At 40.2% G+C, this 27032-nt stretch overlaps 1 protein-coding gene across 2 annotated transcripts in view; it reads right to left on the bottom strand.

Annotated features, from left to right (window-relative positions):
- Positions 1 to 27032, bottom strand: part of LOC121952038 (neurocan core protein-like) — a 56950-nt gene that overhangs the window by 15149 nt on the left and 14769 nt on the right. For both annotated transcript variants that reach the window (XM_042498555.1, XM_042498556.1), the window contains exons 2-13: positions 26870 to 26949; positions 21009 to 21212; positions 18909 to 19091; positions 18155 to 18329; positions 16453 to 16580; positions 15650 to 15934; positions 15087 to 15230; positions 14880 to 14969; positions 14630 to 14787; positions 13720 to 13882; positions 6714 to 7835; positions 2037 to 2153 (exon numbers count right to left, since the gene is read on the bottom strand). In XM_042498555.1, the coding sequence (XP_042354489.1) occupies positions 2037 to 2153; positions 6714 to 7835; positions 13720 to 13882; positions 14630 to 14787; positions 14880 to 14969; positions 15087 to 15230; positions 15650 to 15934; positions 16453 to 16580; positions 18155 to 18329; positions 18909 to 19091; positions 21009 to 21212; positions 26870 to 26942 (2842 nt within the window). In that variant the 5' untranslated portion in view covers positions 26943 to 26949. The remainder of the gene's footprint in view (positions 1 to 2036; positions 2154 to 6713; positions 7836 to 13719; positions 13883 to 14629; positions 14788 to 14879; positions 14970 to 15086; positions 15231 to 15649; positions 15935 to 16452; positions 16581 to 18154; positions 18330 to 18908; positions 19092 to 21008; positions 21213 to 26869; positions 26950 to 27032) is intronic.

Here is a 27032-nt window from a genome sequence, read left to right on the forward strand (position 1 = left end):
ACAATATGTATTGTACATGCTGCGTGAGGGAGTTGGACTGCACCTGATAATCACAGTCAGCTGATTGTCCGCAGATGTTATTTCTTACCTTGAAAAGACAGGATCACATCTGGCGCTGTGATACCACCACAGAATAATACAGTTGCTATGCACAAGCATAATTCAGAACTGACCTTACTATGCTACAGCTGAACAGATAGGGAAAACAAAAGGGGAATCAGCACAAAGAAAGAGGAAATTGTATGTAGATAAAGAGGAATTCAAGAGGGACGGTTCTGAGGCGAGATACTGTCACTACCTCTCTGTTTTGCAGGTCACAATTGGTTCTGTGCAACCAGGCAGCCTGTTGGCCCTGACCTCCTGCACTGAAATGTATCTAATCTCTACAGGTGTCATCACAAACAACAGTGATCAGCACCTCTCGGCTATCTTTCTATCTGCGCAAGGAGCTTTTCTCTGCTGTTAGTCGCTCCGTCTGTCAGCAGCTTATCAACGGATTCTATGAATGGATTTACCATGAAGCTTGTTGGGCATAGAGGCCTTCAGGTGAGGAACAATTGATTTGTTTTTGATGCGCATCTGAATCTGGGATTTCCGTCATTTAACAATTTTTTTAGCTGATGATAAAACTTCAATCGACTCAGACCTCCAGGTATTTTTGTAGGAACAAGAAATCAATTCAGCTTAAAAATTCAATTGACTGTAAGAAGATCTTTGCTACATGCCGGAGTAGGTAATAACACTTTACAAGTAACGCACATGAGATAGATTGTTGGCTAACATAAGTTTTTAATTTTTTTTTGTGTAATGTTAATCTTTAAAGTTATGATAAGGAAGAGAGGGGTAGAGAACTTTTTCTTTTCATTATTTTGCATTGGCTTGCACAGAAAGTGACTTGCAGAGGTATGGACTCAAAACTTGGACTCAAATCAGACTTGAGTCACTAATTTGGTGACTTTCTGACAAAAGCAAAACAGACTTGCAACTCAACTTAGTCTTAAACACCAATGACTTGTGACTTCACTTGTACTTGAGCCTTTTGACTTAAATATACTTGATACCTTCCACTGAGGCAAACGATTAAGAAGTAGCCCTATGCTTTTTCAAAAGTGTGCCATGAATCAATTCATTTCCCTTTACTTCCTTAACTAGCTCACCTATCGCTAACCCCATTAATTTCCAGCAAGTTGACATTTAATTCTCCAGATCCGCTATGTTTGAACCAATCCGAAAGGCATCCAATCAAGTTGCAGGAGAAAATCAACTTTACTTCACGTTTTAAGAAATGGTACCAAATATATTTTTTATCACATACAAACACTATGTGATTGTCAACAATCATGAATTACACAATGCAAAACTTGTTTTAACAAAAGAAAAGGCAAATTTAAAAAAGCAATTGATTTTCCAAATTTAATAAATTATTAATCTGTTGCAGAAACAGCATTACATTTGGTGAAGAGCATAATTGACTTAACTCGAAACTAAAAGTTTAGGACTTTTGACTTATCAATTTGGACTTAAGACTTGCTTGCAAAGACTAGAGACTTACTTGTGAATTTCAAAACAAAAGGTGGGAGTGGAATCGACACAGCATAGAATAACATTATTTTGTGGGCAATATTGTAATTACACACGAATGCCAAATACAGATTACAGATTTTTTTAAATATTTAAATCATAAATATTGCAAATATTCTACTGCCCACTGGCTACATGACACTACAATGTCAACCTTGGCAGTAAAAGCTTCCAATACTTTGACCTTGAGGTAGCAATAGCATTACTCTACTATGGGGTTTTGAACCTAACCTTTGACCCCAGCCTCCTTTCACCTCCTCTGTCAATGTGATGAAAAGCTCCACCTCTGACCTGCCAATAGCCTTACGTCAATATGTACTGAAGCAGGGCTGATTTTATCATGCCAATGAGTGGATACATGCCAGTGTGTGTGCTCGTGTGGGATGTGTGTGCGCATGTGTGTGTGCAAGTGAGTGTGTGTATGTGTGTGTGTGTGTGTGTGTGTCATCACTCACCAATCTCGCAGTTCTCCCCAGTGTATCCTTGTGGGCAGTAGCAGCTGTAGCCCGTTCCCTGTGGAAGGCACTTTCCTCCGTGCAGACATGGGTTTGTCACGCAGGGCTCTACCTCGTCTGCAAGAGACAGACGGATGGGGGATGGAGGGGGAATTTTTAGAATATAAAACATGAGTGTTAATTAGTGATACTGTAAAGGAGAAAGTTTCATCTTTTTGTAAATGTGATTTGTTTGGCGAGGATAGAACAGGTGTATCTAAGCTCACGGGCTGGATAAAGCCTTATTTATTTCCATGGATATGCTCTAAAGTTGGACGGTGCAGACACAATTTCCCTCGCAGCTGCTTTGATTTGAAGTAAAAATAAAATAAAGGCATGACTCAGAAAAAAAACATGCCACCCTAATTTTCCATCATTGCGGCTGAGCTGAAACCAGTGGTTACAACACACGCATATCCATTTCACACTCTGTCTCTTTTCAAAGGGATCAGAAGCCAGAGCGGCTCAACCTCGCCATCCACTCACAGCCACAGTTGTCATGGTTACCATATGGAAAGCGGGGCCTTGGCTCACTACAGCGAACGTAGTGGGCAGCGTGAGAACTTCAGACATTAGCCACCCTCAACAGAAATGAGCAGACCTCCCGCTGAGCGCCTCTGCCCCGCTATTCACCCCCTAAATGTGAGCGTGTGTGTGGTCTCCTTCCACAATTAGAAATTTCCATATCAATTGACACACCACCACGTGTTTCTCCCCTGAGCCGCTCATTATAGCAACTTAAGGTCTTTGAAAATCACCACTCGTTCATCCTGGCCGCAAAAGCTGGGCTGTGGGAGTCTTTGTTCTGCCAGCTCTCTCTCTGACACTGAGGACTGCTTAGGAGGGGGTGGTGTGTGAGGTTGACAGTGTGTGTGCGTATAGGTTTGTGTGTTTGTGTTTACACGGTACAATGAGTGAAAATCAATACCTTAGCTATGATTAGCCTTGAGGCTGATCCCATCCAATAACTACCCAGAGGCAGATATCACAAACTCACATCCTCTGAATTATCATGATGCCGGCTGCAGTGTCGGGCGAAATAAATGTTCGAGGATCAAAAAATAAAAGACTGAGGGTTTTCAATCACAAGAGCTGGATTTCTCAGTAGCGTCAGCTCCACAGATTTATGTTAAGTTTTGCGAGCTAATCCGCTGCTCATGGTTTGAATTCTGCTGAAGTCAGGTGCTAAAACCAGCCATGCATTTCATTTAATGTACATCGGTCCAGGCCGAAGTGCACTTGCACCCTCTGCATCAGTCAAGGTCATGGCACGGCGTGACAAATACCAACTGTTATGACAACCAGATTTACTACAGCATGTGTGTGTGTGTGTGTGTGTGTGTGTCTGCCCATGTGTGTGTGCGAAAGATAAACTCTGTGCGATCGGCCGTTCATTAAAGCGAGCGGTGCAGAAAAATCAATAGTCTGTAGAAGGAGCTGACAGAGTGGACTGTCCCTCGCTCTGCACAGCAGCCGACACCACCAGCACAAACAACAACAATAAGCTGGCAACAGCAAAATCCAACAAATAAGTTTACAGAAACAGGACAGAGAGGGGATAATATGTGGTAGCGACAATGCTGAGATACCTCAAAGTATTAATCCACACATCACACATTGCTTCGAGTAATAACAGCAGCGTTGGAAATATGGTTTACTTTTGAAATATGATTTTTTTGGATAAGCGCTTTAGAGCTCAGAGGCAGCGTTGACATTTCAGTGAGGGCAGGAGAGCACAGAGGAGAAGGTGGAAACAAAGATGCAGCGTGCAATTTAAATGTTACGGAAAGATGTTGTGATAAAAATCTGTCTAAAAAGATCAGACAATGCAAAGAAAGTTGATGGAGTTGAATCCTCTTGTGTAAAAACAGTGTGCTCTGCTAACAAAGGTCCTTGAATGTAACCTGCGGCGACTCTTTTTTCTCTCCTCTCTCATTGATTGAACTGACTGATGAAGTGCTCCGTGATCCAGTCAGGAGAGAAAACACTGACCACCACCATGAAACCAAACCTCAAGGGACTCAACTGGAGCTGAGAGTGTGTACACATCCGAGGGAGAGAGAGGTAAGCCATTATTCTGGTCCAATCTCCTGCGAGCGCATCCATCCACTTCTCCTGTTTGTGTAGCAAAGATATCACTGTGTGTTTGTGTGTTTATGGCCTTCTGCCTGCATGACTCCAGGGTGTCAGTCAATCAATCAACCCTCGTACTGTACACAAGGAGCCCAGATGGTTGCCCTCGGCTTCTTGTCGATACAGTTTACAGCTGTTTTCCATCCGCAGACTCCTCATACACCCCGAGCAGGCAGCTCAGCTATGTCTGCCGCAGCCATGAGCCGCTTTCAAAGGGAGCAGATAAATCACCATAGAAATGTGTGATAGCATGATGCCCACAGGGCTTTCAAACACCAGGCTGATAGGATGTTCCCTGTATGAGCTCTCATTATCAAGCGAAAAATAAGTAAACCAGGTGGCCAGCCAGGAGCTTCACAGAGATTTACCGTGCTGCAGACTTAATCAACAGATTGTGCATGGTGGCGGGAATGTGGTCTCTGCTTCTGGTGGGAATAAAAGGTGTGTAGCCGAGGGAATACATACTGGGGTTTTTGAATAAATATGCCAGTGGCGAGGTCAGGGGAGGAAATGAAAAGGCAATCTTAAAGGAAGTTTTTTTTATTTACAACATGGGCCTTTAAAAAGAAAATTCAAAAAATCGGTGCTCAATTCCTATCAGTTAAGATAGCAGTGTTGCTACAAAAATAGTCCCTGAGACATACCAGCAAGAAACACAAATAGATGATTAGACTAAAGGCTCATCTATGCTCAATGTTAGATTCGTACACGGAAACAGCTTTCCATCCATACTCTGCGTTCATTTAATCTGAATTTGTGAGCGCTTTCTAAAGCTTACAGATATGGATGAAACTGTGCCATACCAGTGGAAACTGGGGAGGCAGTGTAGCATAGCTCATACAAGATACAACTATAGGAGAGGACAAAGACATTTAAAAAAGGTCGATTGGAACAAATTGGTAAATTAGTGAATGATCCGTCCACATGTTGCAATGTTTTTCATCACCTCACAAACCACCGCCATCTGCAGCACCTTCTCCATTTAAAAGTGCATTATTACGACCTCCTCGACCTTTACCTTGTTTGTCTTAAAATTTTGACTCCGCCCTCTGGTGCCATCTATCTATGTGATCATAAATGAAGCATGGAAGTATGATGTCAGTGATGTTTACAATGTTGGAAACGGACACATATATTTTAAAAATGAGGCCTTAAGCTCTTCACACACTGGGGCCTGATGAATAATGGACATAAAAATGCAAAATATTTACCTTGCATATTTCACATCAAAACTATATATACCAGAAGTGCGACAGATGCAACAGGTCTGCATCATGTGATGTCAATTCTGCACAACTTGATTGGTAGAAAAATTGACCTTGTTCATTGAAAATTTACATTGCTTTTTTGTCATGTAATATTCATGTTCTTTGTGAAAGTACTATAAAACAGTTAGAAAAATCTTTTTCTGTGTAATTTAATCACATGGGGGGAAAAACGCCCCTGTTATGTGAAAGCCTTTAGACTGAGGTTATAAGGTTTTGGGTTAAGTTACCTGAATTACTCAACAGCAAAAGTAACTGTAACATTTTACAGTAAAGACAAGAGCCAGGTTTTAGTGGGATGCCCAGTAACTGCTCTGAGCCATGATATAGTCCCGCACACGTAAAAACATTAACTGTTTTTTGTACACTTTTGTACACAAGTTTTAGATACAGTGTGTTAATAACTGAGCGTTAGCATTGCTGGTAGGTAGCTTTTGTTACCTCTGAACAAATCCAGAATAGCTGTTTCTAGTCTTTGTGCTACACCAATCTAAGAGACATGAGGGCTGTCACAAGACAAGAATTTTAAACTTTTCATACAAAAAGGACAAAACTCCTAAGCACATAAAATAGGATTTTTTTCTTGTTTTACAATAACAACTTGCATACAGTATTGGTACAGAAAAAGTCACTAAACACACCTCCAGTTACATGTAGAAAATGCCTTAACAGCCACAGGTTGAGAATCACTTGGCTTTCATCCCTGTTGATACATTTGTGCAGATTTGGGTTCAAAATCTGGTACTTTTGATACTATCAAATATAATTAATGAAGATTGAATCGTTTTAAACACTGATCTCAAAAAAGTACCAGTACTTTTGACAAAATGAATAGCTACAAATTTAATGGGCAGACATGACAGTGGTTTTGATCCTGTCATGTAACTGCAAAAAGTACACATAAATGTATCAACCAAAATGTCAAAGTTTTCTTTGACAAGCCGCCAGCATCTGATTTTAAGGTATTTTGACCATCAACAACTAGCTTGTCCTCACAGTGAATCAGTGTGGTTCACACATTCCTTCTGTTGCCATAAATAAATGATAGACAAAACTACACAATAAGACCTAAGTTGAAACACATCAGAATAATCCCTTAAGGCAATCAAATCTGCTTTTTGTAGAAAAATATCAAATAATTTCAATGAATAATAATCAAATACATGGATGCAATTATTAGACAAAGAAAATCCTACCAAGAAGTGGATTAAACGTCTGAAAACAAGCAAACGATACTAACCTGTCATGGTACTGATGTTGACTCCCCCTCCTTTGCTCTCCTCCTCCATGTTGCCAGGTAACAGGGCCCCTGACCCCACAGCGTGAGACCAAGCGGGCTCCTCCACCTCTGAGGGTCCCGACAGTAATGGAGGATAATCCAGAGAGCTGTTCAGAACTGCTTTCTCCACTGGGACCCAGTGAGGCGATGTCAGCAGGTCAGTGGAGCTGTCCCGGTTGTCTGAGCGAGGAGGTGGAGCTTCTGATCCAGCAGTTTGGAATGGGGAGTGGGGTGATGATGGTGAGGTCGAGAGGGGCGGGCTTTGGGAGGTGGATGGAGGTGATGAAGTGGGTGAAGATGGTGAGGAGGGCGATGGAAGGGACGGGGATGGGGAGGGAGATTCAAACAGGGATTTAGATGGGGATGGCGATGGCGACGTAGTAGCAGATTGCGACGGTGCTGCAGATGAGGTGAGGAATTGGTGTGGATCTGGTGATGGCGATGGGGTTCCTCCTGGTGTGGTGGACGAGGATTCAGAGGTGGAGAACTCAGCGCCTTCCGACCCAGTTGTGGTCATCACTGTGAGCTCCAGAGGACTGGTAGTAGCAGTGGTGGTCGTGGTAGTGGTGGACTGTCCCCTCCTGTGACCCCTCTCTCGAGATCTTTCTCTGGATCTTTCTCTCGGTTTGCTCGTTCCAACTGGTCGACGTGAAACTTGTATTTCCCCTTTAGCTTCAGCGCCGGTGATTTCTCCACTACCCTCGTCTTCTCCTTTCCCCTTGTCCTCTCCTCTGCTCTTCTCCTCACCTCTGCTCCTGTCCTCCCCTCTGTTCTTCTTCCCCCTTCCTCTGCCTCCTCTCCCGCTGCCTCTGGAGGTCACCGTCTCCTCCCTCTTATCACCTGGCTGGGTTGTGGTCTCCGATTCAACGCGGACCCAAGTCTCCCCACTGGATGAGGTGATTCCAGGTGCAGAGCTGGAGGCGGTGGATGTGTACGTCTCTGAAGTCTCCCAGCGCTTGGTGCTCTCTGTAGTCACAGAGCTTCTGGAGGCGGCCAGAGTAGATGCCAGACGAGTGGGTGATTCTTCACTAGAGTTTTCCCTCGAGGGACCGTTGAACCATGAACTTCCCCAAGAAAACAGACCTGCAGAGGGCACAAAACAAACAAAAAAAAAGAAAAGGAAAAGAACGAGTGAAGTCAGTGGTGCAATTATTGTAGACAAAGAAAAGTGCAAAAGCGACAGTGAAGAGTAAAGAACAAAGCAAAAAATCATCTTATGGATTCTCTCTGGTTTGCCAAGGGAGACAAAACAAACACTTCTAAGCTGTCTGAGCTGTCTGTCAGCTCTTTTTCTCTTTCACTGTTCTCCTTTACAGTATGTTAAAGATTATTCTCACAGGGATAAATATAATTAGAAAACAGTGTATATATAAGGGATGGATAAACAGAGGCAGTGAGACAGGTGAGATGTATTGTTTGCCAATTAGCAGAATGATCTTGTCTGAGGTTTAACACTCTGTACTGAGTGTACGTAGGAGCTTTCAAAATAGCGTTATGCTGCCTTTATGTCACATTAGAGTTACCATAACGACCTGTTCCTGACTTGTGAATGCCGTTCATGTCAACATTAAAGTTGAAATTACAGCTAATTAATTGCCACTTTTTTTCCGAAAGTTCAAACATGTTATACTTGAAGCCATATTGAACTGCTCTTTTTTTGGCCTAATCAATAATAATAATAATTGAGCCAAATTTTTTTCTCTTTTTTTTTTTAAAATTTAGAGCCCTTTGAAACCTGGGCAACTTGGCTCAGTTCCTTTCCAAAACATGTGAAGAAAGCAATGAGCAACTTAAGACCCAAAAATTAGCACGAAATTAGGAAAAAGTACAAGTACATTACCTAAAAATTAGCAAAGAAAGAAAAAAAGACAGAAGGGAAAACCGAATAAAATATATAAAACAGAAAGTAAAACAAACAAACAAAAACACCATGAAAATATCTCAAAAGGCTGCTTGAAAATATTGATCATTTTGAAAAATAATTTTAAATATTTTCTGTGGTAATTACAAATATAGCTCTATGGACATTTTTACAACCTTTTTTTTCTTTAAAGCAATTTCTCTCTCATCCCTTTAGGCCTATAAATAATGCAACAAATAAAAATACATAACCTGAGAATAAAACAATAGCAGCATATAATTAAGACATAGCATATACTTAAGACAATAGCAGCATATAATGAAACATAATAAGTAATTAAGTGCTATTGTTCAGTGTAGACTGACCACCTGTGCTACCTCACTCCATGTTGTTATATTGCATTGTTCATTGACAAACCTCAACTGCACAGTTACTACCACCTGAAAACTTTACTGCTAATTTCTCTGCTCCGATCGCCAACACCCGTCTACTCTGAGCACAACCACCGTCACTCTCTCTAAACTACACACACACACACACACACACACACACACACAAACACAAACACAATATGCACTGAGGTGCTACACTGCTCTTATCACTTGATGATAGCTGACCAAATTGGAAACTGTAATTGGATCAAAATTCTGAGCCATCCAAAAAAAATGTAACACCAGGAATGAAACAAACCTTTCGAGTTTGATCCGGACCACGACCACCACTTTCTCATCATAACAGGGTCAGCTATTTGGTATTGCAACAGTAATTTTGGTTCATATCATAATGACAGGTCAAAAAGTCCAAACCACTTGGGGCAGAAGTGAAAAGGCCCTTAACCTTTATTTTAACAACAGAATTGTCACTGAATTTTCAAAATCTTTTACAAGGGGGCCCTGGCTCAGACAGCAGCAAACTAAAAACACAGGGCTCCCACACATTTTTAGAAATAAAATTTCAAAACTTTCAGACTTTCTATACATCAGATTTAAACTCTATTCAAACTCAATTTCAGCGAGCTGGCATAGGAGGGAGAGACGGACTGCAGGGAGACAAAGACGTACGCGACGGTACACAAAACATCACACCCTGAAGCATATTAGAGCTAGAGCTACGTTACGCGGTCAGCCACAGAAAATAATTTTGCTGTTATTTTACATTATGTGGAAGGTTTTCCATGGAAGGTACCTGTAACAATTAATTACACATAAAAAACTATGACTTTTCAAAAACTTTCAATGATTTTGACTAATTCCATGACTTTTCCTGGTTTTTCATGACTGTGGTAACCCTGAAAAACCCAAAATGTTTAAACAAAATCATAAAAGTTTTGCATACAAGAGGCAAGCATAAGACCTAAAACAAACATTTACAACAAACAGTTGAATTAGCAGTATTTAGTAATATAAGTGCATTCAGTGGTCAAAAAATCAAATTCAAAATCTCCCGTGCTTATTATGTTTTATTTAAGGTGACACTAAGACAAGGAAGCAAAAACTTTAGAAGCACTTTCACTTACAAAGGCAGTTAACTACAACAACTTCATAAATGAAAGGTCTAAAACCTCTATGGACACACATACAGACAAAACACACACACACACGCACACACACACACACACACACACACACACACACACACACACACACACACGGTCAGGCCAAACAGAACGAAACAACAGCCTCAGAATTGAATCAACTCTCTTTAACACAGTTTCAACAAACTGAATTGAGACGCCTGCCATTTGGAAACCATTTTTGTCCACATAAAGCGCATAAAGACGTGTAAACTTGCTGAGACAAAAATGAGGATAAAGGAAAGAGGAATACAGCCTGATGAGATTTCAATTTCATTTGCTGCACCCATGTTTGAACTCACAATGCTACACCTCAGTGTTGATAATGAACACCCAGCTCAAGAGGATTTCCCCTGTACGGATATCCCCCACATATACTGTAGAGATGTTTTGTTTACCTATTGCTTGTGGTTTTGGCATCAAGTCTGCTCAGCTTTGGATACAAGTTGGAGCTGTGTGATTCGCCATTAAAAGAGACATGCTGAGTGTGAAAGTTATGAAACCATTATATCTCAATTTGGATATCTCAGTAATTTTTTTCAATGACTACAGTGTTTGTGCTCCTCACCGTTCATGACTGTTACACTGACATAAAATCGATAATGTCCTCCAGCTGCCTCGGCTGTGAGATGGACATCCCTGGTGTTTAGTTCAGCTGTATGTACTGCAGAGACCTCATCACAACTGTATACTATAACAAAAGTAAACAACACCCTGCCTGTGTAACAACAGTGCCAATCCATGTAAACCCGTAACCCCTCAGGCTTCTGGAGTCACCTAAACAAGCAAAGTTGTACCTCATAAGTTGGCTTTTACAACATACACAGTAACATATAGGCTAGAGGCCTACAGTCCTTTACAACACTCTGTTCCCAGGACCTCTGTTTGTCACAAAGTTAAAATACAGATGTACCATAAAGTTATTCAGGATCTTTGGAGCTTGGCTATCCTGATTTCATTAGCATCTTTACCCCTCTGGTGTCGGTACAGATTTGAATAAATCACAGCAGATTTAAAAAATACTATATCTAGGCTTGTTGCTCAGCAATGTCCACTTCAACAAAGCATAAAGTATAAATCTATTCACATTTTGTGGAATTAATTCAAGAGTTTGTAGGATGATATTACACCTGAAGCCCAAAGTATCTTGCTCATGTGAGCATGGGTCAAGTTATAAAAACACTCATATTTTAGAAATTATAACAGCTGCAAATGGAAATTCAACAATAAATGAAACTTTAACACGACCTTTGTTATAAATATCAGTGTTAAAATCGCTAGCATTTGCTTGTATTACCATTGGATTTTCATCTGACTTTGTTCTGTTTATTTAACAAAAGACCTAGGACTTATCTGATCCCAAATTTTGCTCTCACCTACAAACATCTGCAAAAGGCTTCTCTGATCCATTTATGTGATCTGATCAGCTGTGAAAGGATCTACAGATCAATTATCCATCCCAACAGTGACAAACTGCTGCGGAGGAAAAAAAAGTCAAGGAAACTCCCTCTGCTGCACTGCATGCAGAGACTCACAAAAACACATTGCATTTTGGAGTTTTAGAGTTGAGACACAGAATGATACAAAGGAACATACAGGCATTTAGAAAAAAACAACCAACACTTAAGTCCCCACCACATATACACAAATATCCTGTGGGAAATGCTGTACTGTCAGGATATAGAAACAGTTTTAGCAAATATTACAAAATGTATTTTTTTATAAAAGTTACCGACTACAGCTTTAAGGAATGCTTTTGATATTCAATCTTATCCTTTATATCTTTAATGATTTAATGATAATTTTTCATTTCTAACACTTTGCTTTGTATCCAAATGTGAGGGGAATCACAGCTGGAGACCATCAGCTGTCACACCTGGTGTCACTCACATCTCATTAGTGGCCCTACAGGTGAGCCAGCAGCTACAGAGAGACGGTGAGCCAATTTTTGCAGAAGAAAGAGTTGATGCTGGACACACTCCCTCTGTTCTCTTCACCGCACACTGGGGCTCGGAGGCCTCTGCTCTCCCAGTTACCCCTTATTAATTCTGTGTTTCTCTAATGAACTTCATTCCTGCGGCTTCTTTGTACTGTAATTAATAAGCCATCCTGTTGTGTTGCCCAACTGATGTTTCCACAACATCACAGACCTGAGCCAATTAGTGCCTCAACAGCAATATGTTCGGAATAATGTACACGCTCGTAAATATACACCGTCATCAAGCCTTCTGGTTACTTTATAATCTCTATAAACAGATATCTACATGCAGATTCTGTAGGCAATGGTACAAGATTTTGGTGTCGGAGCTGCACTGGTTTCTGTTTGTAATTGGTTTGCAGTTCAAGTAGTACTGACCAACCACATTTGAGCAGGCTTTGGTTGCTAGTCGGTAAAGATTGTGGAAGGCAAAAGAAGCAGAGTGTATAGGCTAAAATGCAATTATGGAACCAATGGGCTATCATCTGATGATGATTAAACTCTTTATTAGCTTTTTTTCTAATTTGCCATATTCAGATAGCTATGTATTTATAGAGATTAGCTAAAAATATTGTCTGGACCTCTCTCAAGTTGCTAATCACACTATTAACAATGAGCACTAAATGGAAGAGGAAATCTTGGCCCGGATATCTGCTGGCTACACTGGAATCCCAAAAAGGTTTATTGCCTCCAAAGCCTTATTGTATTATACCAAGATTCTGAGATTGATGCTGCATATCCAAATGATCGTGGGTGTCCTGGTTCCAGACTACAAGCTGTACACTACCAACTGTAATGTCAGTTTACACACTAAATCATTTTGTTTGTTGAGAATGCTGTTGATGGAAACGATGTACACAGGAGCTGTTGTGGATGGCTTTGAGACAGCACCAGAAACATCTCAGAAAGCAAAAATAAAGCATTCAGTCTTAAAATCTTTGGCTTTCTCCTCCACAATTTTCCATTTTTTTAGAATGACACAAAATATTTATTTTTTTTAAGCTTTTTCCAACCTATAATACAATGTCAATAGTTTAGGTAGCAACCCCTAGTGGCTGTAGTAATAATAAGGGGACCAAAGGAGGAAGTGAGTTGACATAATATAACGAGAGACAAGTCAGCCCAGAGAGGATGGATGTTCAAGCAAACACAGGACGAGGATCCACGTATGCACGTAACATCAGATTTTTAACGGATGTATCGTCATGTGTGTGCAGGTGAATGCAGTTTGGCTTTGTTTCGGCATCTCGAAAACTGAGCAGGAAGCTGCATCAGATTGTCAAGTTACATAATTTAAGTAGAAAACAAACATACTTATTTTAAGTCAAACCATTATTCTTTTCCTGAACCTAATCACACCTGAATGGGGGTTACTTTAGGCAACTCTTCTGTGAGTCATATTAGAGGGTAGGAAAAACAATGTATGTGGTCATTCTGGTTGGAGGATGTTTTTCCTCTGTTATCCATTTTCACTCATAAAGCTCTCTCAGGGGGGCTCACCCCAGAGGAAAGGCCATATTAGTTCATGCATTAGGAGCAGTATAACTCCACTCACCTGGTGATGATGCACTGGATAGATCTGACCCCTCATCTGTCTTTTTCGTGGCCTTCTCCACTCCCTCTGTCTGCTCACTTGGTGCTGGGGTTTCTTCCTCATCTTCAGCCCCTGCCAGGTAGTTCCAAGGTTTCCAAATGGACTTGACAATCTTTGAGATCACCTATGATAACAGGTAGATACACAGAACCTTAGTTGTCTCAGTGATGCTGCTTCATATCTAAAATTTAACCGAAAAAGCTTCAACCCAGCAGTAGCCTCAGAAAATGAAACTAACGTGGAAGTACCAAAAACTGCAGTTCCTTAAGTGGTCACTTGGAGCTGCCTCCAAAACAGAATCTATCCCCATAGACAGTGTTAAATGTCCAGTGTTACAGCAGGAAAACATGTTTCATAACACACCCGTTTATGTTTTATTAAAGCTTACTTAATTATCAAAGCATAAGTAAGGGTGTGGCCACTTTGAGTTACAGGTGTTTGGTGTCCATTGAAAAATGACTACCTCTGCAATGTTAGTGAGGTAACATTAACATGACATAACCCCACATTCACAGAGTTAGCTGTCACCATTTCAGTGTGTTTTTCAGTTTATGAAAGTTACTTTCATGAAATGAGTTTTGGTCTTTGATAGTTTTGGTCTAAAAAAAAGTCTTGTTCAGCATTACGTTGTACTATAAGACACTCTAAGGAGTTGGATGTTCAGTATTTACGAAATGCACCGTGCTAACCACACAAGCACCTGGTGCAATGATTTTCTCTACCCTCTTGTCCAAATATTATCACTCCTGGCTCCAAAAATCCAAGGTGGCGAGGGCTAAAATGCCAAACTCTATTCTTCAAAACGAGAGTTCATAAAGCAATGGGTGACATCCATTATTTTATAAAGTCGATGGCTTAAAGCCAGACCAACCTTCTTTTCAGCAGGAGTGGGGTGGACAGGTGGTCGAAGAAACTCCTCTGAGTCCGGCCCAGGCTCCAGTGGCTCTCCCCAGTCTGAGAGGATTTGTCCTGGGATTAGCTGGAGGGTCACAAATGACCCTGAAGACTCTGAGGACCAGGGGTCTGAGGCTGCGGACACAATCAGTTGGATTATTATCGCATATCCACATTATTTAAAGATCAATACCCATAATTATTTTAATATTAGAAATCCGCCTTACAGGGATCAGTGCTTTGAAGGGACGCCTCCTCTTCAAGGTCAACCAAGCCGGTCCAGTTTGAAGGTGAAGCGTCACTGCCACCTGAGGACCCTGCAAGGATGTGTTTGCAAAAAAAGATAACGATTGTAAAACCAATTTCACGTTATTTGTTATACTGATTGTATGGCTGATTATTTGATTCTGCAGATCGGAGAGAAATGTAAAAACCTCTGGTAGTGTTAGTTTGCTGTGTAGTCACGTCAGGACTGCCGGTCCCCGCGGAGTCTGCATCACTTGAGCCTGTGAGGTAGCTCCAGGGCTTCCACAGGGAGGTGTAGATCTGAGAGATAGAGCCTGAATTCTTCACTTTACCTGAGAAACAAGTTGAAGAGATTTGCTGTTCACATGGAAACTCTGAAGGATTTTACCCAGTTTGTCTCAAAGCTTTGCTGCGTTTTAATTTTGTAGGAATTGGCCGACATCAGTCAACACGGAGAATGAAAGCCGAGCATCTAGATATTTAACCTCAACACTGTTCTCTATCTGTCTCTCCCAGAGCTGCTGTCAATCCAGTCTCACAAATATATGAGAAATAGATAATGCGGATCAGAAATCAGTGTTGCCATAGTTACAACAGTGGCAATGACATTTATTGTCATTGTAACTACATTAGTCTGACTTACGGCTTCAGCAGCAGCATACAGACTTCTGTTAGGAGTGGGATGGCAGTAATATAAATATGTATCCATCAATAGTGTGCAAATGCAGCCAGTCCTCTTATGGTACAATACCTCTGTAGCAGTAAGCATCATACAGCGCTGTGGTGTTGTCAGTAGTGCTGTTGGGTGTGATGGTGCGGACTCCCGGCCGGCTCCCTCCACAATCCGGGCGAGGCCAAGTCACTGGGTAGCGGACGCTGCCATCGGACAACCAGCCCGGCGCGCAGCTGTCCAGGCCGGTCTTCCAGGCCAAATAAAGCTGCCCTACTGTGGCCAGCTGTCCCCCGAGGGAGACGCAGCGGTCTGAGGCTGAGGACAGAGAAAGCCTGCCTGGGACTGACGAGTGAAACACTTCACCTGGAGGACAGAGACACAAAAACTTGTAAATGAAGGCACAAATAACATTGCCTAATTATCATGATACTTAAAGGATAAGGCTGATTATATTCTTTTTTTTTTTGTTATTTCAACAATTGAAAAGACCAACAATGTGGTTCCCCGCCCCGTGTGTGTTTTTCAGACCGCTGGTTGCTAGTAAAGACATAAATCCATAAAAACAGAATCAACGAATGCAATCCTTTATTTTTATACACAGATGTAGTGTGACTTTATTCTCTGCTCAGGACATCAGTATATTTGTACATAGCAAATGGTGGTTTGAGGCTTTACTAATACTAATACTAGTAGCAATGAGCTACTTCAAAAATCAAATAAGATGAGGAAAATAATATCACTGCTCCCTTAATATTGTAGATCTTGTAGCTGAATATGATGCAAACATCAGTGTTAAAGCCAAAAGCTGTGACAGGTTTTGATGTGTTTTGATGTGTTTTGTGTGTGTGTGTGTGTGTGTGTGTGTGTGTGTGTGTGTGTACCATCCAGTTCTTTTGCAAAACAGTACACATCAAACAGCTCTTTCGGGTCCCTCTTCCCATAATTCCTCACTCCAGCTGAGTACTCCTTGTGTCCATAGCAACCAAGCTCTGGCAACTGGACAGAATAGCTGCGGAGAAAACCATGTGGGAGTCATAAATGGGAATGAACCTACTTTTTTTTTTTACTAATCACAGAAAATAAGTGGCAATGTCTAGCGAATATTTTACTGTATAACCATTTTCTCATCTCACATATCAAAGCGTTTATTCTCATTAAGACTATAAATGTCAGTTAAGAATAAATTCTTATTTGCATTCTCTTTTAAAGGGCAAGAGATTAGAATAAATTAAAATACAATTAACAGCAAAGAAACAACAGCGGTAAAAAGAGGAACGTGAATCTGAAGCAGATGAGGTGACAAAAGAGAAGAACTGAATATTAATTGAGACACCATGATGATCCAAGAAGAAGGGGAACAAATTGTACATAAAACAAAACAAACGAAAAATAAGAATAAGCAGGCATACAAAAACAAAGCGTCATTCAAAACAGAGCTGAAATGAGCATGTGATTAATAAATCGACAATTTTAATAACTGATTAATTATCTAAGTTTTTTTTTGTTTGCAGTTTGACATTTTTGGGAAATACAGGTTTGCTTTTCTTTTTGAGACTTACTAATTGTCAATCATAAGTTGCAACCCTAGCCGAGACTCACATGTTGCCATGACAGCAGACTCCCTCAGACTGCCTCTTATATGGGTGTTACTACAAAGCTACAAATTTGACTGCTTCACACACATCTTTAACCTGGCAGCACAGAACATCTCTACACTGAGCACAGTTTTAAGGTGGGCACCAAAGATTAGTTTCACCAATTCAGTATCTGACCAAATGTCTCCCCCCCTGTTCCTGAGTTGTGATGTTGAGTAATGGCCAGAAAAGCGTTTTTGCAGAACATTATGATGTCACAGTGAAGTTGAACTTTGAGAACTTAGATATAAAATTTCATCACTTTGTCATTTCATCATGTAAGGGATTTGTGTCAAATTTTGTCATAGTCAGCAAAAGAATCCTGGAGGTACGGCCAAAAACATGTTTTGTAAAGTCACAATTACATTGACCTTTGACCACCAAAATCTAATCAGTTCATCACTGAATCCAAATGGACGTTTGTGCCGAATTTGAGAAAATTCCATCAAGGAATTCTTGTGATATTGCATTCATGAAAATGTGACAGAAAGCCCTTAAAGAAAATGTAAAAGCCACGTTAGCTGTTTCCTCCTGTTACCACCAAGTCTTGGAGCTAAGTTAATCTAACCAGCCTCTGGTGGTAGCTTTATATTAACAGCCATGAGAGTAGTATTGATCCTCTTATCTCACTCTCAGCAAAAGAGCATAAATAAGTATGAGTATTTCCAAAATTGTCGAACTATTCCCATAAGCACAAATGCCTAAAGCTCATGGCTCTCCAAATGTGAGATTCAGTTGGCTGTCTTTGTCTTGTAGCAAATGACCTCTGGGTTTTGGACTGGGAGTCCAGTAGGACAATTTGAGCACAAATACTTGGACTAATCAATTAACAGAGAAAATAATAAATATAATTGTTACCCTGCTTCAAAGCACAGCCGACTCACTGCAACTAGTGAGCAACACTACATGGGTGTGACAAGCAGAAGGAAGTTATTGAACGTCTCCTCACCGGACAGTCTGATCATCCAACCAGCCGGCTGCACAGCTGGCAAAGCCGTCATAGAACGCTGCCCACAGCTGTGCCGGCGTGGCCATCTGAGCCGAGTTTTCCTGGCAGGCCCTCTGGGCATCGGTAAATGAGAGGGCGTATCGGGTGCTGGGAGCCTGGTAGTGAAACACCACACCTATACGTGTAGACACAGGGACAGGTGGTGAGGTGAATTTATTAGAGAGATACGCCGACACTACTGGGTTTAAAATCAATAAATCAATAGGATGTATTCAATAAACATGCTATTGTGGCCACAAACAGATCAATCTAACACAGCTGAAATTTCACAGTTGGGCACACAGAAAAATTATCATTGGTATTCAGTCCAGACTCTTTAATTAAAAGAATTACACAATCACTCAAGTGGAAAACTAGATAACAAAACAACACAAACAGAGAGAGCAGTGCGCGATGTTAATTAAGTCAGTCATTATGATATTGATATGGAGAATCAATGTTATTAATGTTTAATTAAATTAAAAAGCTAAAAAGGGCTGGCGTTGCTCCTGTTCTTAACTTTATCTATGTTACACTAGCACGACAAGCCTGTAAAGCATTAAAACACAAGAATCTATTCAGTCAGAAGAGGAATTTTAAAGCTTTTTTTATGTAAATGCTGCTCAGTCTGTCAGCAGTTCCAGTTTAAATGTGTGGTTTGTGTCAGGAAACTTTTCTCACAGTGAAATCTCCTGTCAGTGGCTGTTGCACTCACCGGAGACCACCAGGGGCACAGCGTCTCTCTCATAGTCGTTTCCCATGACAACCTGACAGTGGTAAGTGCCTGAGTCGTTGGTACGGAGACTGGAGATCTCCATGGTAGCATTCAGAGGATTGGCAGTGTATCCTGGCAGCATGACGCGGCCACTGAAAGCCTTATTCACCTTGATTACATCACCTTTGGCACAGAAAGAGAGGTTTCTTCATTATGAGTGTCTACTGGCATCTTGCAGATTTTAGAGATAAACATAAACTTATAAGAGGCCCTAAAAAAACACATAGGCTGAGTTAAAGGCCTAGAAATTGGGTGACTGGGTCTATGTAAACAAACAACCGTCTGCCAAACACAGTTCAGGTTATTTCCCACGAAAGACTATTGCGTTTGTGTCTTTGTCTTTACTTTTCCCACTGGCTGGAAGTGGGCGGGGCTCAGCTGAAACAATTTCATGTCACTTCATTCTGTGGACCAATCAGGATTAAGCAACACTTGAATCAAAAACTGGCAATTGTTTGCTCCACTTTCCAGGCCACTATCAATCAAATGTGATCAAACTACATCCGCACATTCCTGACAAAGCAGATCAGCTCCGTTTTAGGTTTTCATTTCTTACTTTATATTTAATTGTTGCTTATTTAGTCATTAACACTTGACACTGTGGAGCAGGCATCACTAAATGGCAGCCTGCAGTCCGGCCCCGGACAGATTATTCTATCTGGATCCCTGACCAATTTACTATGACTATGAATAATAATCTTATTAGATCATTTTTTCAACGGTGGGCACAACTCATCCAGTTAACACAGCATTATTTTCACACAATTACCAATCAAACGGATTGCTTACTGTGCATAGAAGAGAGATGGCAACACAGAGCATGAAACAACTGACCTGCTGCTTTCTAGCTGTGTCTGACACTGTTTTCTCTGGTCTAACTACAGAAGTACTACACACCTTGTTTGATTTGACTTACAGCTGTGACTCAGCTTTTTCCATGATCAACATTATTAAAACCAAGCAGCATTTCTGGCTCACTGGTTAGCACCTAAATGTGCACGAGAAAGGCACTAACTTTGTTCAAGCCAAGATTCAAACTACCAGCAGAGAAGTCACAGGCCCGTTCCTCTCTCTAGGAAATTAAGTGGAAATAAATATGGTCAACAGAGCTCTACAGAACTCTACACACTCTACAGAGCACCAAATAGCTCCTCTGGTAGGGCGGGCGCCCCATGTACAAAGGCTACGTCCATGCTGCAGCGGACGCGGGTTTGACTTCAGCCTGTGGCCTTGTGCTACATGTCATCCTGTGTCTCTCACCCCTTTTACATTTAATCTGACCTAATCTATCAATAAAGGCAAAAATTCCCCAAAAATGATCTTAAAAAATTAATAAATTAAAATTTTAGAAAATAAATAATAGGGGCTCTAGATAGAGGAATTAAGTCTGAGCTTAGATTTGACTTTACTAAAATCCTTTCACTCAGGGAGGTTTACATGCACAGTAGAAAACCTCTACTAAGAAGGTTTATCTCATTTTAATTCCAGGAGCTGCTATTGTCAGCTTGTTAAGGTATTAGTCATTGCTTTACTTGTGAAGCCTTTATTAAATACCTCAAGCTGAGGGGAGCTGCAGAGTGATAACTGCCCGTGAACGCACACATCTGTAGCGATACTGTATTTAAATATCGTGCATAGTCTTCTTTGGATGTTAAATTTAGTATTTCCTTTTTATCTCCATCTTGTGTGATATCTTTTTTTTTATCATGCATCTTACTATTTTCTGAAATTCTTCTATTTATATTCTTACCTTGTGTTTGTGGGTCATTTTTCTTTTGTTGCTCATTGCCCTGCTCCCATGTTTTTAAAAGAAATCACTGGGTCTTTAAAACAGTGTCCAGAGTGAAAGGCAAACGAAGAATATCATGCCTTGGCCTTGACCATAGTCATTTGATCCACTTTCAATATTGAATTATTGATTAGAGCCCTTTATAAGTGTAAGTCTTACAATGCACTTGTAGAAATGTTATCTGACTGAGCAAAGTAGAGTTATGTAGGTCTAATGAACAGCTAAACTAGATCATCATGTCTTTGTTTTACCTTTAGCAGAAAGCACAATCTGCTCCAGAGGAGCGCCCTCTCCTTTTGCTGGTGCCCCGATGCGAGTCCACAGGAGGTGGGGAGGCTCACTGGAGGAGCTGGTTTGGAGGGTGAAGACACAGGGGAGGACAGCTTTGCCTGCAAGCGTTTGTTGCACTGTAGGATGGGTGATCCTACGCATGTTCACTATGGAGGAGGCTGCACCTAGTGAGAACAAACAACAGAGCAAAGCATAATTAGATTATGCAATTAAAAATGTTGGAGGACATTTTGCTTACAAGGAGGGAAAACAATGGACAGCGTGTTGCATATGTCTACTTTTCTACTAATCTCACGTTGCCAGTATCTCTGCTACGCTGTGTCATAGCCAGAAAAAGGTCTGAAAGTGTGTATTATCATTATGCCACAGGAGAAAAATGCTCTGGCTTATTTGTATTTCTTCAAACCAATCGCAAGTGTTTTCGGCAGCGCTAAACCAAGGATGCAGCAGCGGTAAGCTCGTAAAATAGTGTCAATGGTGGAACTTGTTTTGATGGAACATTTGCATGTGGCGAGACAAGCACTGCAATTAAAATTGCTTGTTTTCTGCAAAAGAAAACCCCACAAGTAATAGTAGGCCTTGCAGACATATGTCAACAGAGTGGTTTAACTTTTACTGATAAAAAAGACAACAAACATAAATGATAATTGGTGCCGTAGAGGTTGGAGCCTGACTTTAGCTCTAGAGGAGCTCACTGGACTGGTTAAAACCACAGATGATTTGCTGGCTGTATGTGACTCTTTCAGAACATTATTACAGTGATATCACATATGCTTTGAAGTCTGTCATGGTAATAAGATGTGTCAAATGAAGTCCGACTGGCTGTTTCTTAAAACAGATCAACATCGGGCACGAAACTGCGGCAAAATGGACTCTGGCTTTTTTTTGACGAAGGTTCACAAGTTGTTTTATTCATTGTAGATGTTTTCAGCAATTAACAGAAAGAACAAAGCAGGCATGTCTTGTTGCACAATCTGACTCTTCGTCAAAACCTGGCATTTTCATCGGTGTTGTGAAATAATGATTCAATATAAAAGTGTTTGTATGTCCTCATGTATAAAAACAGCAATTTTATGAATGTCTGATTCATCCATGGGCATGTATTAGTATTTTCTGAGGCCTCAGAGTCCTTTACTGTCTGCATGCAGGCATGTGAGGGGGCTCAAGGGTGTCTGAAGGTTAAAATACTGTAAGATAAAGTCCTTGTAGATGTTCAGACTCTGATGTTAGACATACATGATGTGTGAAATATACTTTATAAGGGTATGTTGTCATTAAATGTATATATTAAAGTAAGATCAACTGTGGCTAATTGAGTTTTATTGTTCATCAAAATAAGGATCGACGAAGAGAGCAAGTTTTTTGCCATATCAAGCGTGTAGGTCGTTATCTCAGAGGTTGTTATTTCATGTAGCGAAGGGCATTTCGAAAACAGTAACATGTAGATAGCGGAAGGAGGCTGGGAATGTCAGCCAATGGCAGGCTTATCATTTGATTGAGAGCAGCTTCTCTTCTCTCTGACCACATCGTCTTCTTAAGGTGGAAGATCACTCGCCACAATTTCAGAGCTTATTATCAGCGTATCTTTTTTTGTTTTTAAGTACATGCATTAAGACAGTCTTATTTGATTTTCACAGTCTACATTTGGTGAGTCCGACTGCTTTTTGACAGACATGAATAAGTTAGCTGTTTGATTAAATGTCAAAAAGTACTTGACACTAAGCGGTAGAGGAGATATATGGAAAGTGTAGGCTGAACTGTAGCTTCTAATCATGGTGTCTTCTACAGTAACAAGACCTCAGGGATTCATTAGCAGTTTCACACTCATGTTTCCACACGAGAACAAGGAACTGGTTTTATCATTCCAGCAGAGGAACATAACGCAGACCCATTATAAGGATCCCAGCCACTCACACACAATTAAATACGCACAGACATGACTAGAAACACACACACACACAAGTGACCATAGTTACTCACAGGCTCCAACTTAATTATTTCTTTTAATCGCTAACCTTCTCTCTCTGTCTTCGAATAAATGACTCCAACTGTCACTCAAACTAATTAATTTTTAGTTATTTCATGCAAAGAGAATCAACAATGTAAAGCCAATGTCGCCGGGAGAGTTAGGTTCACGGTGCTGCAGATTGAAATCAGCAATTCACTCTGTCTGGTTACCATGACATACAGGTTCAATGTAACCATGACAACAGGATCACCTGTACAGACAAACCTATTCCTGCCTCTTTGTGGCTTTATCCTCTGTGCATCTTATTGCAACATACCAAGAAACTTACCTTGCCCTCAACTTGCCTTAATTCTATTCATTTTAATTTTATTTATTTATTTATTTATTTATTTTATTTTAAAGAAGGCTGATTTTTTTCTTCTTAAACATAAAAGACATTTTCAAACCTTATAATTTAATTTTCTAAAAATGTCATTTATTTGCATATCATAATGACAACTGAGCTATTGCCATGACAACTGAGCTATTGCCATGACAACTGAGCACGCTTCATCCATTAATGAGGGTTGTGATATGCGGCTGAAATCTATAGAAACAGCTGGTTAAAGGACCTTGAATTAAAATGTATTTGTTGTTATTGCTCTTTTTTAAATTTATTTTGAAAAATGATCAAAAACAAACTATATACTCATTAATAATCCATAGTAAGTTAATGAGCTGCTCACAAAATGAAAAAAGACCACAGACAGGTCTGGCAACATAACAACAATCAGGCAGAAGACACAATTACAAAGCTTTAATAAGCTTAAAGCAAATTTGCTGAAGGATTTTTGCCTTGTTTTCTTTCCTGGTCCTCTTCATTCAAATTCTCACCATTAGTCAAATATACCAATTTGAAGAAAAACTAATATAAGCTTCACAAAAGAACCTGTGCAATAAAAACAACTAAGCTTTATTTGGAATATTGTACACACTGGAATTGAATCCCCAAAAGATATTTCCATCTGCATTTAGATTGGACGGTGTTCACAAGCAGAACCCCCTGAGAGCATCTCTCTGTGCTGAAGAACGCCTCTGCAGCCTTCCCCCCAAATCAGAGGTAATCACAGAATCACAAAAAACAGGGGAAAACATTTGAAGAAGACAAAGAGAAGGAGCGAGAGAGGGATGGAGAGTAAAAGAGAGGTGATGAAGATGGAGAAACGAGGGAGTCTAGGAAACTGAATGGAGAATATTGAGAGACTCTGGATGACAAGTGTAGCCTGTAGCATGGTGCTGACAGATGGGACAAAAGAAAAACAGCCTATAAAGAGGAAGATAGAGCTGGAAGTGACATGAAAGGACACTCTCTGTCATTAACAGATGCCATCTCTTATTCCTGACAGTCCTCTTCTGGAGTTCAGTGAGCCGTCCAATGAGGTGAACTACAAGAAGGCTTTAGAGGCCGGTATCAATGTTTCTTAGACTGAATCGATTGTGCTGGCTTATTGAATTTGATTATTTCGTGTCTACCTACAGACAGTACAGAAAAAAAAATGACATACTGGTATGTATTTTAAATGCTCAACATGAATGTTCACTTTTGAACTTGGAAACTATCAGCTGATCTTCTTATTAGCTTTTTCTGGTGCTTTCAGCTGCATCTTCCTCAGGGGTTTGCTCAGCTGTCAAGTTGTTGAAATGCGTAAGCAAAATAAAAAAATATAATAATTCTTTCTTGTGTGAAGTTTTTAATATTGTTCCAGCCATTACAAGGTTTAAAGCTCTAGAAAAATCCTGTAAGTGGACCTTTCATCAAGAGTACACTAGCTGTTTAAGCTAGTCTAGTTGGTTGCTTGCAATAGTGTCACATTCAACAAACAGACATGAGAGTTGTTTAAATATTCTCATATACCTCTCTGCAAGCAACCAAATTGCCAAAATAAATGTTGGCATTGTACATTTCAGCAAACCACGGATATATTGAATTAATAAGTTTCATATAGCAGCTAAGCTGAAACTTTACATTTCAGTTTTATGACAATGCTATGGTTAACGTAGTTGGGTTTAAGCACAAAAAAAGGAAAAGAAAAACATCATGTTTTGCCTTAAAAGACCTCATTTGGTCACTTCAAACATGGCAGGGTATATTCTGAACAAAGTTAAGACACCTCTTTTTGTTGCTGAAAACACAGATGCTTAAACTGTTGCTACAAAACACATGCATTTGTCACTACAGGCATGGCTGGACATGTCTGGAATTGTTAAAAATCACCCACTTTTCTCACTAAAAACACAGATAGACATGTCTGCTTCTTGGCATTATTTTAACTTAGGTGTCACATCATGCACTGTCACCTCCTCTTCCTGGGGAGAAACTTGGCTCATATATATGTGATGTAACTACATCAGACGTTTGAAGCCTAAAAATGTAACATATACGTAGTTTTAAGAAATATGCCAATGCTAACATTTTATGCTGGCAACTGGGCTGCGACAGGAAAGCACATAAACACTGTTTCCAACTTTTTTAGGATGAATTATGTACATCATAGGGCTGATAACATGATGCTGTTTCAAAACCCCTAAAAAGTGTGAGAAATGTAGCCATAAACAACTGGTTTATTGTTACTCTTACAGCATTTTGTATCCCACAATCCATTATGCACTAGCTAAAGGTTTACAGGCACATTAAGACGATTCTTATCAACTCAGGAAATATGTGACAATTAATTTACCAGATATTTTCGAGCAATGTGCATCTGCCACAGAGTCATGATATCATCACTGTGAGTTGCTGAAGTTAAAAAAGAAAAAGTTAAAATCTGAAACAAACAGCCTTAAACTGCACTTGTTAGCAGGCTGAACATGTTGTGAACAATAGCACAATACAGAGAGAAATGGATAAACAGTATTTACCATTAAGCTAGTACTGTACACCGACTGCCAGCTGTCCGTCATTACAACTCATACGGTAAACTCTGCTATCCAGATGTCCCAGTTTGTTTTTTGGCGCTTTGTTGACTGCTTGAGGGCAACTTTGTGATGACTTTTCATTACAAAAGTGAAATAATTCAAAATATAGATCTTTTAGCAGCTTTTACAACAACTTAAAACATAGAAATGATGTCAAGTTCTTTTTTTTTTTTTTTTAGTATTATGAGTACATCCATTTGGTTATTTTTTGATGCTGGATTGTGCAACAAACACGGATTAAAAAAAACTTGATTGAATGTGGAGTAATAATTTTCTGCTGTCAGAGCATGATGATTTGTAAGGTAATGTTTTAATTTTGCAAATGAGTTATTTGCAGTTTCTCCCTTTAATGAAAATCCAGGCTGACCAGCTACCGTCATGCATGCCAATTGCAGGAAAAGTAATTAAGGAGAGAAACTTATCTTTACTACAAGCAGTCAGCTGGCTGCACGTGGGACCTCAGACTGCGATACTATCCACCAGAGACCTGCGTCTCAGAGATGTTTTGTCTTTTTTGTTCCATAATTGTGAATTTTATGCATAGTTGTAATGGAACAGATGGTCGACTAAACTTGCATAAATGGGTTTGGAGGTGTTCCAGCTCAGTCCCACCGAGCATGTCTGCAAACATCCTCAGCATGTCAGCTCTCGCTTACAACACTCAAATTAGTACAGGCCTGTCTTGCGTATTCATGTCTCTGGAAAAATTTATGTAGAAACTGATGGTTTTTTTCTTTAATATGGTCCAGCTGCTTCTTCCCTCGCTCATTTCACTGAGCCAATTTGTGTGGCAACATTATTTGTTACTTTTTTTCTTTACATCAGAAACTGCTGGTTAATTTCTGCAGCACCTGGAGATGTAACAGAAACAGGTTGAGGCAGGAGACAGACACTTACCCAAGCCTAAATAGAGCAGCAGCATCAGAGCAAAGAGGATCTGCCGCCCAGCTGCAGACTGAGTGAGCACCATCCTGAACCTGCAGAGAGAGAGAGAGAGGGAGAGAGAGTTGGGAAAGAAAGCTGATATTCATGATAAAGTTTTATCTACATGTATAAAACA

The sequence above is a fragment of the Plectropomus leopardus genome, chromosome 12, assembly GCF_008729295.1.
Source record: "Plectropomus leopardus isolate mb chromosome 12, YSFRI_Pleo_2.0, whole genome shotgun sequence".
Lineage (NCBI taxonomy): Eukaryota > Metazoa > Chordata > Actinopteri > Perciformes > Serranidae > Plectropomus > Plectropomus leopardus.